This window comes from Phyllostomus discolor, chromosome 8 (genome assembly GCF_004126475.2).
Source record: "Phyllostomus discolor isolate MPI-MPIP mPhyDis1 chromosome 8, mPhyDis1.pri.v3, whole genome shotgun sequence".
Taxonomy (NCBI): Eukaryota; Metazoa; Chordata; class Mammalia; order Chiroptera; family Phyllostomidae; genus Phyllostomus; species Phyllostomus discolor.
In genome coordinates, this window is record NC_040910.2 from 69,094,470 (window position 1) to 69,112,154 (window position 17,685).

Sequence of the window (17,685 nt, forward strand, 5' to 3'; positions counted from 1 at the left end):
AGCGAATAGTCTATCCTCCTACCATTTGTCTCACTGCAAACCCTGTGTCTCACCAGACCCCAGAGGGATCTGATTGCATTGAAGGGCTAATTTGTATCAAGTGGCAGGATCTCTACTAGTCATTAGTTTGACCAATATTCATTAATTAAAAGCCACAAAAAGTATACAATCACTGTGAGTTGTAGACCCATAAGGAATGACATTTGCTTGGTTTGAACTCTTTTGAAAAGTGCTGGCCTGGGATGACTGAACTTCTAGGGAGGCGGCACTATGTTGCCTCTGTACGTGGTGGCTGGGCGTGTGAAGGTCAAGGCAGAGTCAGGATCTCCAGGTCCAGGTGAGCTGTCCTGCAAAGATAAAAGTATAGTAGATGTCAAATGCTAGATGGTCTTGAGGACAGAGGCTTTCCACAGAAACATTTATTCTGTGTACTCGATGCTTGAAAATCTATTAGTTGCCAACGCTGAAAAATTTGGGAAGTTTTTCATAAATGCCCTGCTTGTCTTCTCTTGAAAAATCATGAAGTGTGGCCACATGGGACCCTCCTTTCTGCCCGAACATACCTGGGTGGAGCTGAGAAGCTTGCCACTGCCCTCAATTGTCCTTATGTTCACCTGGCTTCATGCATGCCTTTTACATGTCCAGTTCTTGAGGGTATTGACTTTGATCTGTGTTCAAACAGAGACTCATGGATTTCTACCAAGTATTGCAGAGGGGAATTGGCATTAGACACAAAGTCAGAAAGCTATTTTATAAATGCCCTTGAAAGTTGGAGATTTTGGAATGACACCAGGTAAGACAGTGAAGGGTCTAAGGAAAAATGATTGATGCTTGTCAACAGTTACAAAGCTATACTTCAACTTCAAGAGGAGGACCTTCAGACTCATCCCACACTCTGCCCTATCCTTGGAGCTTTGAAATGCTGGAAGCTTAGCCTCTCTGGGGCTTCTCTAAGGCCTCCGTGTATGTTGGGGGGCAGGGAACAATGGCAACACGGGGCTGTAACAGGAAGTTGAGGGCTACAGGGAAAGGCAGTCTGGAACTCCTAGCAAAATAGAAATTATCTGCAGGTTATATTCTGATTAGTGAGTAGGCAAGGACCATGTGACTTGATTATCAAGCAACGGGTATTTGCTAAATGCCCCAGGTCTCATTATCCACTTGGATGGCTTCATGCAGGGGTGGTGTGGGCAAACACAATGCAAATGGTTCCATGTCTTCAAAAACTGCTTCCTTTGAAGGGGAGGAGATGGTTGAATGGGACTTTCCTTGTGGGTTGGAATCAGCTTTCTTTCCTGCCTGGATAGACCTCAGAAGGTCCCTCTGGCTCTAAATTCTATGGAAGAAGGAGTCATAACATCAACAAGCTCATCACCCCCCACTGTTTGGGAGTTTGCCTCCATATGTAAAGCTGACATGAGTTCCTGATGATGAGATCTTTATTATTGAAGGAAGATCAAGGAGTGGGGTAACAGCTATTTTGTTATTTCAGTCCGAGTTGGATTCCAGGAGGCGTGGGAGGAGGAGAACGGGGTGAGGTGTTAGTCATGCAAGACTCCTGTGCTCACTGTGGGCCACTCCCTGGTCGCCTTGTGCTGGGTGTGTGCAGGCCACAGAGACCCTGTCGTCCTCAGACAGATCCTGAGCGGGGCCTTGTATATAGAAGGCCACCTGGGCATTCCTGTTGAATGAAGCTGCTGCCCTCTGGCCAGTTGTGAAAATTGCCTACCTGGGTGCTCAAAGATACCCGTCTGAGAAGAAAGAGCTCCCAAAATGGGAGGAGAGTGGAGGAAGTCACTGAGTGGTCTGTCACAGGCAGGGGCTGTGGGCAAATACGCTGGAGGGGACCATGCCCTCTACCCCAGGCATTAACCCTTTAGTGGCCATTGTGGGAACTTAGTGGGGGGTCCTGGTGACTGAGGGTTCTTGGGGTGCAAGGTCGGAGCAAAGCAGTGTTCCAAACTAGTACAGAAAATTTTCATTATTTTCACAAGCAGCCTGACAGGACGCAGACGCTCTGGTTCATGCTATCTGGTCCCTGGCTGCCTTTGGTCCCCAGTGGTCGATTGCCTTGTCACCCCTCTGAGTCCTGCCACAGACCTAGACCTTCTGCTGCCAAACGCCATGATTCCTGTAGATAAACAAGACGTTCTTGCCCCCACCTCAACTCCACTCATGTTAGCCTAACCACCATCCTAGCCTCCTAGTCCCCTGCCAGTTGCAGTCTTTTGCCTCCTGATATGGATTGAACGGTGGCCCCTCCTGCCAAAGATGTTGAAGCCCTAACTCCCTCCCTGTGAATGTGACTTTGGAAACAGGGTCTTTGCAGATGATCATGTTAAGATGAAGTCATACCAGAGCATGGTGGGCCCTGGCAATGTGTGGGGTCCTTATGAAAGGGCGGACATGCAGCCCAGAGGGAAGACCATGTGAGACACAGGGAGAACACTGTCTGTGAGCCAAGGGGTGACTAAGGCTACCAGGAACTGGGAGAGAGGCCTGGGACCACTTCTTCCTTACATCCTTCCCAAGGAACCACCCTGCCAACTCCTTCGCCTCAGAATTCCAGCTTCTGGAACTGTGACACAACATAGCTTTGTGATTGAAGCTACCTCGTTTGTGGTGTTTGGGGGTACCCCAGGTCACCTATCCACTTCCTATGCCCCAGCATAACAGGGACTGGTGGTCTCTGTGGAGACTGCTGAGCAAGCCAGGCCAGTGGTATTATGTCCTCCACAATGCCCTGCAGTGGCGTAGTCTGTCCCCTAAGGTCCCACCCCTGGCATAAGGGTAAGGCAGCACTCAGAGCAGGTGAGGTGCCCTGCTTTCCTGTTGCATTGTCAGCCTATCAGTGAGTGTGTGGGGTAGGCTCTGCCTTCAAGTAGCTGCCTGGGTCCCAGAATTCTGGTGGTTCCAAGAGAAGGAAGTGTAGAGAAGCTTTTACGGAAGCTTCAGAAAGGAGACCCAGAAAGCAGGTGATTTTCAGATATTTCTGTTCCCTCTCTTGGCTGCTCCTGAGTATCCCAGAGATGGCTTGGCTGGGGATCAGGCTCACAGCTCTGCTCTCTGGTCAGCTCCTTGGTGCATCCCCAGCACCCAAGTCTTCATTCCCCGTCTCTAAATGAGGGCACAGGCTAGCTTTGAAAACCCTTTCAAGCTCTGTAGTTCCCCTGAGGGACAGACCCTAGTGGCCAAGGAGATTCGGCCCAGCCCTCTGCCACCCTACTCTGTCCCTGACTCCTGGTGGCTGGGATGCCCTCTGCTCCCATGATTCACCTCTGCATTGAGGTGTGTGTGGGGGGATGGGGTACTTGTTCACAGTGGTTCTTTCTGAGTGATGGGATGAGGGAGGACTTTTGTTTTCTCCTTTCCTCTTACGTATTTTCCAGTGATTTCTCCCTGGTTCTGTAATACCTTTATAACTAGGATACAAATAGTTTCTCTGCAATAGAGGATGCTCTCTTTTGCTTTCCCTCCCCCAGCATAACTCCTCTGCCCCTCTGAAGAAGTGGCCTTGTGTCCTGTGGTTCCTTCCAGGGCTGATATGCATAAATCGGAGCCCGAAAGGGCCCTGGTCGTTTTTTATATGCTGTGACAGGCATCTAAGGATTCTGGGGCACGGGATCCCTGCCACAGAAGGAGGAATGTGCCAGACTAGGAGTCGAGGGGGCCCGCTCCCCTCCCCCTTGCTGCTGCAGATCAAGACTCCACTTGCTTTCTGCGGCTCTAGTATAAACATGATATGTGTTGGTGAGGCTGGGGACACTACAGAGAAGGGTGTCGAGAGGGCAGCAGTGCAGAGCCTCGGGAAACAGAGCAGAAGGGTCAGGGAGCACTCGGTGCTTTTGGACACCACCTCCCCACCCAGCTGGCTCAACTCTGGCACCCCAACAGTGAATGCTTCTTGCCAGGTGTGCGAATGCAAAATTGTCTTAGCTAGTGGGCTGTAGGGCTGGGGACAAAACCCTCAAGAAACCCTCAAGAGAGTTCTGTGACAACCTGAATATCTGTGGTCCTGGTGGACCTCTTTGCTCTCAGAGCATCTGCCCTGTTAGGCTCACTTTTTTTTTCTGGATCTCTTGGGGCAACTTAAGTGTTCGCTGTGGTTTTCAGCAATACCACCTGTTTGGAGGAAGTGGCATAAACAGTGGGTGTTTTCAAGTTGGAAGGAATTTGTGTGTTGCTTTCATTGTTGTACCTTTAAAAAATGTTTTTAATGGCACTACCTCCAACACCTGGAAGCAGGGTGAACCAAACCAGCGGAGAGAGTGCTGCCCTTCCTTGTCTCCAGGCCTATGGTTCTCAAAGTGGGGTTCCTGGACAACAGCATCCACAGACCTGGGAACTTGTTGGAAATGCATTTTCTCTGGCCTCCCCAGACCTGAGAGTAGCAAACTCTGGGACTGAGGCCCCAGAGGTAGGGGAGCACTACTGTAAGCCCACTTTGAAGGCTGCCCCTGCTGGTGGTGTTCCACCATTTTCCCAAATGAATGAGGTTTTCAGGCATCTCTGCAGAAGTTTTCTTTTTCTTTTTTTTTTAACCCATTCATGCAATTTCCCAATGAATCTTTTTTCACTCCACTCCAAAATGCTGCCTATTCTTACCCATTTTGTGTAGTTTTCTCTATCTTGAATGCCCTTTCCTGATGTTCGAGAACAGCTTGATTTACCCAGAATTCCCATACTCATTCTGCAGTGTTGGTTCATGATAAGGACTGCTGTGTGCCTGAAGGAGCCGCTGGGGTCCTTGGTGTCCTTCCTCCATGGCCTTCCTCAGAAATCCCGCAGCGTGGAAGTGCCTCTGTGGCCGCACCTTGGAGAGATGATTGCTTATTTCTATTTCCCAGAATAACCATCGCTCTTTCTGACAGTTTGCCTCTGTCTTGTGAAAAGCAACACTCTTAGTGCTTTTGAGCATTATTTCTAAAGGCAAATCACACCTTTTACTGGAAAGTCTTCTAAATATGGATTAGCAATGCAGACCGATTGAAGTTCATAAGTGCTGAGTTTCTCAGGAAACAAATCAAAAAGGTGATGTATGAGTGGAAAATACCACTTCCTGGGAAGTGAAGCTTAACAGTTGAGCGGAGTGATTTTTCCATGCAGAGATTGTGGAGGACCTGCTTGGGGCATGTTAAGAAGCTGCAATTCAGCATGTTCACAGATGCAATCTAATGGCCTCGAGGCTGGTGCTGGCCATTTATAGGGCACTGCAGTTCAGTGGATGTCCATGGGCAGGGGCTGCTTTGTTATAGGGATGGAAGCACACTTAAACTAGCTTATAAAAAAGGACATTATAGAAGCACATAGAGCACCTCAGAGCAGTGCCTGCTTCAGAACCAGAAAGTCAGGTGCGGAGTGGGTCATCCTGTCTCCAGGACCTTATGATGTCTCATGCTCCTTCTTTTTGGGGGCTCACTTCATAATTTTTTTAACTCTGAAGGCTCACCTTTTTTCTTTAGCAGCCATCTGGCAGAAAATGGTCATTGACAGTAAGAGATATTCACCCCAAGGTCTGTTCTGTTCCATGCTCGCTGGTCCACATAGCTGTGGCCGAGGAGGGACACCCCTGGGGTTTGGACCGTTCTTAGACAAGGGTCTCAATCATGTGGAGCAAAAAGTTCTAATTCTTTATGTTGGTTTATAATGCTGATTGTGAAACAGCATTATAATCAGTGCCTTTTCTCTAAACTTCGTCTCTACCTTTTACAATTTCTGCCATTGGAGGTTACACTTCACAAGGCCTTTGCTGATGAAAGAAGGCAATATTTCCTTCTAGCACACTCATGGACATTTTCTCCCTGATCCTTAAAAAGTTTAATCCAGATGAAATTTAACTTCAGAAAATGTGTGAGAAATGCATCTACCTTAAGATTTCTCAGATTGTTGGCCCGTGTTCTGACAGCCCGTGTTGACTGAGCCAGCCTTCCCCGTCATCCTGAAAACACGTGCTAACCCAGTCTGTAGGGGTCTGCTTCTGGTCTTTCTTTTCCTATTGCTCTTTCTCTTTATTCCTGCACAGTTTTGTCTCTGTCATGGGAAGTTCTAATGTACTTGGCAAAACATTCAAATGGAGTGCCCTGTAAAATAGAGATTGTTGTTGTTATTGTTGTTGTTTCTTAATTTGGTTTCATTTTTAAGAATTAAGCAGCATCAGCCCTGGCTGTTATGGCTCAGTGGATTGAGTGCTGGCCTGTGAACCAAGGGATCACCAGTCGATTCCCACCTAGTCAGGCACATGCCTGGGTTTCAGGCCAGGCTCCCAGTAGCAGGTGTGCAAGAGACAACTGATTGATGTATCTCTTGCACATCAATGTTTCTCTCCCTCTCTTTCTCCCTCCTTTCCCCTCTCTCTAAAAATAAATTTAAAAAAATTAACTGGCATCAAATGCTATGTAGTCTTTCAGGAATTTTCCATGCATATCCATTTTACTCACGCCATTTTATAAGTGAGAACCTACCTTCGAGGGTCTCACCAAAGTGTGCTCGGTGGATGCTATGCACATCAGCACCCCCAGGTAGACCCCATTCCCTGGCACAGCTGCACCCAATCCCATCCTGTCAGCATGGCACAGTCAGTCCTGTCTGTGGACGTGCTTTGCATTTCCTCAGAGTTTTTTCCCTCTGACAGAAAAACTGCTCCCAAACCTATCTTTCTACCTGGGGCACCGTGCACATGGAACCGTTGTCAGGTGAAGGGGCATGTGCATTTGGGGTTCTATAGCTGTCTCCCCACTGCCTTTCTGAGATATTCCCAGCCTGTTTACCAGATCTTTGCTCATTAGAGATTACAGTCTTGAGACATGTTCTATATATAGATGATATATAGATATAGGTATAGATATAGGTATAGGTATAGGTAGAGATAGATAGAGAATTAGATAGCTAGATATCTCCAATGGGTAAAAACAGTGTCTTGTCACCTTAGCTTGTGTTTCTCTAGTTTTGAGTGAGAATGAGCATCCTTTGTTCTTCACTGGTCATTTGCGATCGTTTTTCTGTGAACCACCCATATATGTCGATTGCTTTCTTTTATCTGGGCTGCTTGCTTGATTTGTAATTCACATGATGTGAAGGGAATTGATGCGCTGCCTGCTCTCCCCAGCCCTTTTCTGTCTTTCCATCCATTTCTGTCTTCTCATCTGCACACAGCACACAGCACACTCACTTACTTTTAAATCAGCCATTGACCATGTATTAACTGAACATAGTTCTAATGGCTGCTTTGAGCCTAATCTATATTCTTCAATAAGTAGGCTCTTATTGAGTGCCCACAGCACTCCGTGCCAGGGAAGCAGACACACGTGTGTTGCCCTCAGAGTACATCTGGCGGAAGGGCTGGACCCCACAGCAGGGGTCATAGCTGAGGCAGGAAGAGGTCATCCCTGCCTCCCCCAGCAGGGTAGCAGCTCCCGGAGGGCAGCTTCTCCCCGGCCTGGTGCCTGTTCACAGTCAGTGCTCAGAGAATCTAAATGACACTGACCGGGGGAGCACACAGGACTGTGAGGTCACCCGGACTCTCCTAGGTCCCAGCCAGGATGAGAATATCCTGTTGGCCCTGATCTGTCACCTCTGTCTCTGCCAAACACCTGGGAACAGCATTGCATAAAACTCATCTTTCTAGTCCTCACTTGGGACTTTGCCCTCAGGGGCTTACGATAAGGCTCTGTGAAGGAGGCTCCTGCCGGGAGCAAGGTCCTCCCCCTCCCTGTCCACTGCCACTCTGTGCCCACTCACTGGAACCGTCTCCAGGCGGTTTTTCCCTGCCAGCTTCCTTCAGTGCTGTGCTTTCTTCTCTCTCCTTTTCATCCCCCTATTCTAGGAAAGACTCTGAGGACTCAGTCATGCCAAAGGGTTTATGACAATCTACTGTAATTCAGGAGTCTCTGCAAGGAATTAAAACAGATAGCAAAGCCTCATGTCCAAGTTGGGGCTCTCTGGGGGCAGGTGTTGTGAACCTGATATTTATGGAAGGTTGGGGTGGAGATGATGGGCATTTGGGGAAGTCGCCCTCCATTGCTACCCTACATCTTACTTCTCGCCTTGCCTAAGCCTGCATCTGACCCATGCCCTGGGGTTTTGTCTCATCTGGGTACCTCCCAGGCTGTGCCTGGTTGCTGCAACCCTGATACAATGGACTCTACTACCTTCCCCCCCATCTGATTAGGTGTTGAGACTGCTTGTTAAAATGCTGACTTCTGGGCTCCACACAAGACCTCCTAAACCAGATCTCAAAGTGTGGAGTCTGGGAATCAGTATTTGTAACAAGTGGCCCCGATGATCCTAATGAAGAACTAGGTTTGGGAAGTGAGACTAGAGCTTTGCCAGACACCTGGGCTTAGGTGTTGGACCCTGAGCATCCAGGCTTTAGTTTTGGTAGAGTTTCCTTCTTAGCATCTACTTACAAATTTCTTAACCCTGAGATGGGGGTCAGCTGGCAGTTGGCTGCCAACATCTCCTGGCTCAAGGACTAGACACCCTTTCCCTACATTGTAGTGAACCCTCATTACCCCCTCAGCCCAAGATGAGGGGTTCTCAGTGTGTTCACCCAGGTGTGCACTAGCAACAAGAAGGTTGGTACATCAGGGATCCTAGAGGGGCTGAAGGACAGGCTCAGAGAGTTCCAGGCAGCCCACCCCTGCCCTCACTAGAATCCCTGCACTGCTCCTGGCCCTGCTCTCCCCAGGCCCTTTGTGTGGTCTACAGCTGGTCCAGAGCTTAGTTCAGACCAATGTCAAAGGGCCAGGATCTCACCTGCCTCTGATCATCTGTGAAATGGGCCTACAGGCTTCTGTCCCACCTGGACTGCAGGGCTACGAAATGATCCTCTGAGCTGCTGTGAAGTAGGAAGTTGTGGACCCCGATAGTGTGTTTTTCTGGCTAACCAAGGGACTCCCTACAGCTCAGCAGTGCTAAGAAGGCATTCTTGCACCCTCCTCCCTGCTAGCACCAAAGAGGGAGCCCTTCCCTCCTCCTGTTGGGAGGTGTACTCTGTGAAGGCACGAAAGGAGGAATGGGGCAGAGAGGCAGCTTGGGGGGTGGAAGTTGGAACAGAGAAGGAAGGGATGGCAAGGGTTTCATTTTACTAGTATTATTGTTGTTTAGTGTGTGGAGGGCTTACTCTATGTCAGAAGCTGCTGGAAGCTGAAGCTGTCTGTGTCTCATCAGCTATTTGTCCCACCCCCAGGCTGTTGCAGAGTTATCCCTGCTTTCCTGTGAGGACATGGGCTGAGTACCATGCTGGTTCGGCAGTTCGTGGACCTGGGATTCAAACATCTGTCTGTCTGTTGCCAGCACCTGAGCTCTTAGTAAGAGTTCTAGGCTGCCTCAGAATACCTGAGGGCTATTTTAAACACCAGGCCAGGTCTCCAGTCCATTTCTTTCCTCTCTTGGGACAGTGGGGGTCCTGGTACCTGCCTCCAATTCTCATTGCTCAGGGGAGCGCCCCAGGGCCGGCAGGCCTGTACCCCTCACTCCTTCTCCCCCTGTCTGGGCTTGATTGACTCCTGCCAAACATTTGTCACTGGAGACCTCAGGTACCCAAGGCCTGGAGTCTGTGTTTGCAGAAGCTCGGGGCCCAGTGGCCACAGTCAAATTTTTCCTGGCTGCCTGAGTCAAAGGGTGCCAGCCCGGGCTCAGCAGCCCTCCTGCAGTGGTCAGACCTGTGTGGTCCTACAGACCCTAACCATTCACCTTCAGGGGCTCGGGCAGGGTGTCTGACAAGCCCTTTTGCTGAGAGCTCACCTGCTGTGCCCCTTCCAGAGTGATCTGAGCTGTGTGTGGATGGGGCTGGGGCAGGTGTGGAAGGCCCTGTGGGAGGTGGATCTGGATGAAGCTTCCCAAGCAAGAATCTCTTCAGTTAAGTTGTTTTTTCTCATGTCACTAAATCATTCAGGAATCATCTGCATGCCCACAGGGTCTGAAAGCAGTACAGGGTAGTACGGCTCTAGAGCTGGGTGTAGGGGTGGTTGCCTGGGCACCCCCTTCCCCGGCACTGCATGAGTGACACGCTCCTAGGTCCACAGTGTCTCAGCTCTCAGTGGAGGCAGTGCTGCCAGTGCCATCCACAGGGTTGCAAAGGCACCTGGGTGGCCCCGGTCCTATGGCACCCCATCTGGCTCCTGTCTCTCCTTCTGGAGGGCATTCGACCAAGCTTGTTTGGCCTCTAGGAGAGTGACAGGCTAGACAGGGAGAGGCAGCAGTCACAAACGGCACCACTAGGGTGCCAGACATGCTGAGGGCACGTGTCGGCTCAGTCCAGGAAGTATCCTCAGACACAGGTCCTGGCACAATAGCAGCAATTGGATCACGTCACTTCTCTGCTTAAAACTGCAATGGCCCTGACTGGTGTGTCTGAGTTGGTTGGGCATTGTGCTGCAAAGAGAAATGTCACCGGTTCGATGCCTGGTCAGGGCACATGCCTGGGTTGTGGGTTCAGCCCTTAGTCGGGCATATGCAAGAGGCAACCAATTGACATTTCTCTCTCACATTGATATTTCTCTCCCTTTCTTTCTCCCTCCCTCCTTTCCTCTCTCTCTAACAATAATTTAAAAGAGAAAATACTCTGCAATGGCTGTCCCTACATTCAAAATAAAAGCCAGAGTTCTCACTGTGATCTTTAAGATCCTAGAGCCATGGTTCTTAAACCCAGGTTGAACCCATGGTTCTTAAACCAAAATCATCTGGAGGGCTGGTTAAAACATAGATCACGGGGCCCAGCCTTAGAATGCCTGATTCAGGAGCTCAGGTAGTTCTTGCATTTCTAATGAATTCCCAGGGGATGCTGCTGCTGCTGGTCTGGGCACCCCCTTTGAGAACCACTGCCCTGGATGATCCATTGCAGCCCCTGATCCCTCTGACCTCTTCTTCTACCTCTTCGGACATGCCATACTGCCTGCTGCTCTTTAAAGAGAACAGATCTATGCCTACCTCTGAGGTGTTTTATCTTCTTTTCCCTCAGTCTGGAATTATCTTCCTTCAGGTACATGCACGGCCTGCTCCTTCACTCGTGTGGCCCCCATGCACCCTTGTCCTGTCACTCACATCCTTGTGAGTCCAACCCCCTACTGCCAGGATTGGTCTGTGTGTCCAGTAGAATTTGGCAGTCACAATGGAGCATCACTTCTGGGACTAGGTTAGAAAAGACAGCATGGCTTCGCTGCCCTCCCAGCCCACTCTCTCTCGGGGCAGGCAACTGCCAGGTGTGAGCAGCCCCGCAGCAGGAACCCCTGCCCCTGCCACATCCAATGAGCCATCTTGGAAGTGGCACCTCCAGCCCAGTCAGGCCCTCGATGATGCAAGAGGCGATGATGATACACTGGCTACAGCCTCATGGGAGAGCCTGTGCCAGAACCACCCAGCTCCGCCTCTCCCGATCCCTGACTCACCCAATCTGGGGGACAATAAATGCTTGTTGACTTAAGCTGCCAAGTTTGGAGTGATTTGTGATGCAGCAGTAGATAATAATAAATGTGCCTTCCTCACTGGAGCCTTTCCTAGCCGCCTGACCAAAATTGCAGCCCTTTCTAATGACACTTCTTATCCCCCTTCCATGCCTTATTCTCTTCAGTACGTACCACCATCTGACCTGGTATGTTTTGCTTACTGATTACCTGTCTCCTGGCATGACTTACTCCATCCTACTCCATCAGAAGTATTTTAATTTTTCGTTCATCAAAAATTTTGTATATTGATAGTCAAAAACTAGGAAAGCATCATGACTGAGAATGTGGGCTGAAGGAGGAGGGAGGAGTTCAATCCGTCAGACTCCATGCAGGATCTCCAGTGCTGAGAACAGTGCCAAATACTGAGTAGGCCCTCGAATAGAATGATAATTAATAATATATCAGTATATAAAATCACATATTAATACTGTAATTAATAATATAACTTATTACATTAAATATCTCTCACATGTTTAGGTTATAAACATTTATTAGATCATGTAGATTAATAATGCTCATTTTGAGTGGTGCACAGATCAGAGCAGCACCGATCGCCGGCAGCTCCCAGAACGCCTGCACAGAGCTGGGGGGCGTGGGTGTGTCCGGCACACGGTGGTCTTCACTGTCAGACTGAGTCCCAGCTCTGCCATTTCTCACTGAGGCCTCAGTGTCTTCCACTAAAAATAGAAATGATAGCACCCATTTCAAGTGTTTTGCGACCCCGGAAGGGGACACCCAAGGTGGGGGGCCTTGAAGTGGGCCAGGCACAAATGGCTGTTCAGAGAATAGTAGTTTCCCATTTAACTTTAGGAAGGGGTTAGCAATATCCTATAGCCTGAGACCCCTAACTGGGCGTTGATTGCAAAGCCAGGGGCCCACTAAGGAAGTGCCGGTGCGTGAGAGCAGATCAGAGGCTTTACTGCTAAGCGTCCCAAGGGAGGGCAAAGCAAGACCTCCAGGTGCTAACGGCTCACTGCAGCTTGCATTCTCCTGGGGGCTGGCCCAACCCCTGGACTGGGACAGCAGGGCTCCTGTGATTCTCCTGGGACTTGCCTTCCTCGTTAGGGTAGAGAACATGGCAGAGCAGCCAGGTAGTAAGCCAGCTTCCAGATGAACAGGGACAAGGGCTGGAGATGGGGACAGCAGGGCTGCTGCCTGTCTAGCAAAACCTGAGTCCAGCAGATCCTCCTGGTGAGGAAAACAGGGGCCAGGAGAGAAGCCACAGATGGAACCACCAACAAACAAGGGAAAGGAAGAAACAAGAGGTGGGGGAGCAGAGAGAATGAGAAACCCAGGAAGAGGAGTATAAAAAAACAAAGAAGCAAAGAAGAAGCTACAATAGGAATCGCAGATTCCAGCCCATGCTGGTACCTATGGTTATCTCACCTGGTAGCCACTAGGGGCAGCAGACAGCCACTCCACAGCCAAGGAATGGACCAATCAGGAGTGGGAGTTCACCAGTGGGTGGGGTAAGGGGCTGCTTACAGGTGAGCCGAAAGCAAATCACTATGACCAGTGGCTTAGGTCCAGCGGCTTGTGGCTTTCCTGCTAGAAGCCAATACCTCTAGTCCAGGCAGGATACAGTCTTAACAAGGAGAAATAAAGTCCGAAAGTGACTATTGAAAATTAAAACTCCCACTTCATGTGCTATTTTATTATTAATATTACTATTGTTGTTGTTATCTTAAGGAGGGAGGGAACCTCTGTGGTCTGAAAACTAGGCATACATCACTTCCCACCTGTCAAGTGTACTCTCTTTTCGTAAGTTTTGTTGTACGTGGAGTAGCCACGTAATCCACTGATGGGGAAATTACAATTTCTGGCCTGCACCTCGGTGGCTGGAGTAGCAGCCTTCCTCAGGCTGGCTTGGCCCACAGGCATTTCGTTTGTGTGTGTTGGGCTCCCCTGGTTTCAGTGGAAGAGGTCCGAGCTGAGTTGGAGTTGTCTTTAGGAAAAAACATGTTTCTCCTGACTTGGGTTGGATGAAGCTCCAACATCTCACTTCTTCCACTCACCTTACCTAGTCCCTAGAGCCCCTGGGGCCTGCATGGCAGTGACTCTGGTAGGAGTCTGGATCATCACCTGGGATGACCTAGAACCCCAAGGGCAGAACCCCAGAGAAGGCAAAAGGGCCTCAGTCCAGAGGAACATGGGCCACGACCTGCCCCTGCAGTTTTGCTTGGGCTTGGTCAGGGGCCTAGTATGCTATAAACAGGTAGGTTATTGGGAAAAAACCTGGACGTGTCTTCCTTCCTGTGGGCGGTATGGTCGTCTGGGATGATGGTTCCTGCCACTGGTGAGGTCACCTAGCCAGAGGCCCAGTAGCCCTTTCCAGCTGTCTGCCTGGCCAGACCTCACTCTGCCCCAGGCTTGAGGTGGCTTTGTGTTTTATTTCATTTATTTCAATTTTTTTACAATTTTTGTTTATTTGTTTTTAGAGAGAGAGGAAGGGAAGGAGAAAGAGAGGAACATCAATGTGTGGTTGCCTCTCACACACCTCCCTAGTGGGGACCTGGCTCACAACCCAGGCATGTGCCCTGACTGGGAATCAAACTGACAACCCTTTGGTTCGCAGGCCTGCTTTGTGTTTTAGATTGGCCAGAATGCCAGGACTGGGAGATGGACAGGGACAAACCCTTCGGGCAGTTGCACTGTCTGTGCTGGAGCCCTGGAGGGTCTCCAGTTCTTCGTGTCTGAGTGCCAGTCAGCACATCCTTCCCCCTTGGGGAAGTCGCTGAGCCTGCTCTTCTGTCACTCCTCATAGAAGATCCCATCGTTCTCTTGTTCCCAGTCACGCTCTCCCTGCTGCTTCCCTCACTTGCCCTCCATTCTGTATTTTTTTTTTCCCTTGTGAAAGGGAATGCCAAGGGGAAAAGGTCCACATTACCACCCAACTCCTAGAGCCGTAAGCTCCTTAAACCCAAACAATGGTTTGGAAGATTTTAAGATCATCCATCAAATCTACAGGGCAGGAGTATTGAGGCCTAAAAGAGCAGTCCCAACCCCTTCTTTTTGGATTAAGAGTTGGAGGACCAGAGAGGGAGAGTGTCTTGCCCCAGGCTGTACAGCAGATTAGAGGCAGAGCTGAGGCAAAACCCCAGTTGTTTTTATCATAATTGAGTGAAGCCATTGAAAAAGTTTTTCCAGTTTTTATTTTAAATATTTGAGATAAATATTAGAATTATTTGATTAATGTTATATTCATACACTGAGCTAACTTTAAAAATAGCTTTATGCTAAATACTTGTATATGGGCATTTGGCCTGAAGACAATGACTGCCTTGGGTAGACAGCAGTATCGATCTCTTTTACAGAGAGGGAAACTGAGGCACTGAGAGCACTTGGACAGGGGTACACTGGTGATAAGAGGCAGAGCTGGGATTCAAACCTAGGCAGTCTAGCTTGAAACATTCTGCTATTAATGGATTCTTTCCTCTACTATCCAGCACCTTTAATGATTTTGGAAAGACACTCCCAAAAGTCTATCTGTGAAAAGAATATACAGTATTATCTTCTTCTCTTTTAAATGTGTGTGTGTGTGTGTGTGTGTGTGTGTGTAAAACAAGTTGACATATAGATACCAAAGTGTTGGTAGTGACGACTTCCAAGCTGCGTGATTGTGGGTAAGACTACTTTTCTTCTTCTGCTTCCTATAGCACCCAGTGTTACATGATAAGATAATTTTATAAGAAAGTCTGTTCACAGTGGTGAGATGGGTAGAGCAGCATGTCGGGGACAGTGCTACAGCTGCAGTGTGAGCTTTCCTTTGGGCTGGATCAGGCAGCTGGGCCCAGAAGAGGGGGGCCAGTCAGATGCAGCAGTCGTGATTCAAACAAGACAGGGAACAGGCTTTGGAATTCACCCCCTTTGGCAGAGGACCATGTCTCCGTATAGACCCCCCGGGCCTGTGCTCTTTCCTCTGTGCTTCAGGGTGTGCGGCAACAGTGGCATCCAGGGAGAAATGCCCAGTTGGCAGCCAGAGTTCCAGGACCAGAGACAGACGGGCTCCGGCACAGCCCTGAGTTGGCAGCCTCTGGGGATGAGGGAGGGAGGGGCACTGGGAAAGGGTTTGGGGGTCCCACCTCCTTCTGGTGCCTACGGCATGCAGAAGGGTCCCCAGCAGAGAGAAGTTCTGTCGTCATGGGAGGTGGGGAGGGTGTGGGAGCAGAAAGAACTCCCAGTTCCTGGGTTTGGGGAGGAAGGAGACTGGCTGAGACTGTTTTCTCCAGCTCTGATCATCTAGTTCTGCTCTGTGACCCTCAGAGCTTCTTACCTTATAAATTCTGAATGCAATCTTGTTTCTTCCTTTGACCAGAGACCACCTGGGAACGCCCCAGCAGTTCTCCGGGGATCCCAGCCAGCCCTGGCACTCATAGGAGCTCTCTGCCTCCAACAGGTACTGTTCGCCTACCCGTTTGGGGCAGCTGGGAGGGGCCACACACCCACCTTCACTGGAAGGGTCAATACTGTGGATCCTGGGATCTGAAACCTGGCTGGTGATATTATGAACCCAACCCAGGAGGGGCCTGGACGGGTAGAAGGCCCCATAAGCCCATTGCCCCTCCAGTAGTATTGCCCTGGTAGTGCTGGCAGCAACCTGGTAGCTCACCCTCACTCCCACTCAGGTACTTAAGGAAGTGAGACAGGTACTGGGTGAGGTACTTACCCACTCAGGTACTGGGTGAGGTGAGACACTAGAACTCTCACCTATCTGCCAGTGCAGGGGCCTGAAGCAGGAACAAAACTGCTCCACATGGTTCCCAAAGGCTTCAAGGAGTAGAAATTAAAGGGAGGCAAATTTTTCTAGGGCTACCTTCATGCAGAACATTTTGGAAAGGAAATGGGATTCCTTGTGAGGGTATGAGTCTGTCAGAAGAGGCACCACAGGGAAGGGGTCGAGATAGATATTCCTGTAATAGGTGTGATGTTTGTTACTCTTAGGAGACACTGGGTTCTGAGATCCCAGGAGATCAATTGTAAGTCACGCCAATGGAGAAAACAGCTTCTGACTTCTTGTGGTTTACACCTTGTTTTAAATGTCACCTCCTCCAAGAAGCCTTCCCTGACCACTCAATTCAGCTCTCTCACCTAATGACTGGATCCCAGCAGCGTGCTATTTCATTGCCCTCAGAGAGTCATTCTCCACAGTAGACTACACGCTTCCTGAGGGTGGGGATTTGGCCTCTACTTTTTCTTTAGGGAATCCTTTATGGAATCCTCAGTCCCCAGACAGAGCCTGGCCCCAGCAGTGAGTAAATTCATAGACATCTCCACAATCACACGGGTTTTAACCCCATTTGTTGGTTTTCCACTTTAGGTGTCAACTAGGATGATTGTGGGTGTACCTCGGAATTTAAATGTTGGTAACTTCGAACATGTGCAGATGGTTGTAGCTGGATAGAGGGGGGAGGTATGCAGGAGGGAGGGGCAGAAGCAGCAATGACATCCTCAGCTCTTGGCGGCAGGGGTGAGGGACAGAGGGGAGCTGAGAGCCTCCTTAATCTTTGTGGAATGCGGCATCATCAGAGAGTAAATACTGTACCTGACACATCTTGGTCATCAAAAGAAGAGCTAAAACAATAAAAATAAATAAAAAATAAAAACTAACTAACTAGAATCTGAAATTCTGGATCAAAGGAAGGGAGGGTGGATGCAGTGAGAGTGGGCTAGACCCCCACCTACAGAGCGGGAGTCTTTTAGACCAGGGGTCCCCAACCCCTGAGCCATGGACCGGTTGTGGTCTGTGGTCTGTTAGATATGGGGCCGCACAGCAGGAGGTGAGCAGTGGGCGAGTGAGCAAGCAAAGCTTCATCTGTATTTACAGCTGCTCCCCATCACTCACATTACCATCTGAGATCCGCCTCCTGTCAGATCAGGGAGGCATTAGATTCTCATTGGGGCACAAGTCCTACAGTCATCTGCGTATACAAAGAATCTAGATTGTGTGCTCCTTCTGAGGCCCTAATGCCTGAGGTCTGAGGTGGAGCTGAGGCGGTGATGCTAGCGTTGGGGAGGGGCTGCAAATACAGATTACCATTGGCAGAGAGGTTTCACTGCACGGAGACCACAATAAATCACTTGCTTGCAGAGTCATATCAGAACCCTATCAGTGAGTGGCCAGTGACGATTAAGCTGCATCTGGTGGCAGGCTATAATGCCACCCCCGACCCTGGTCTGTGGAAAAATTGTCTTCCACAAAACCAGCCCCTGGAGCCAAAAAGGCTGGGTGCCACTGTTTTAG

General features: G+C 49.6%; 1 protein-coding gene across 5 annotated transcripts in view; it reads left to right on the forward strand.

Annotated features, from left to right (window-relative positions):
* The window catches only part of GAS7 (growth arrest specific 7), a 207,048-nt gene that overhangs the window by 135,565 nt on the left and 53,798 nt on the right, over positions 1 to 17,685 (forward strand). For all 5 annotated transcript variants that reach the window (XM_028534591.2, XM_036032995.1, XM_028534592.2 and 2 more), the window contains exon 3: positions 15,760 to 15,840. In XM_028534591.2, coding sequence (XP_028390392.1) covers positions 15,760 to 15,840 — 81 coding nt within the window. The remainder of the gene's footprint in view (positions 1 to 15,759; positions 15,841 to 17,685) is intronic.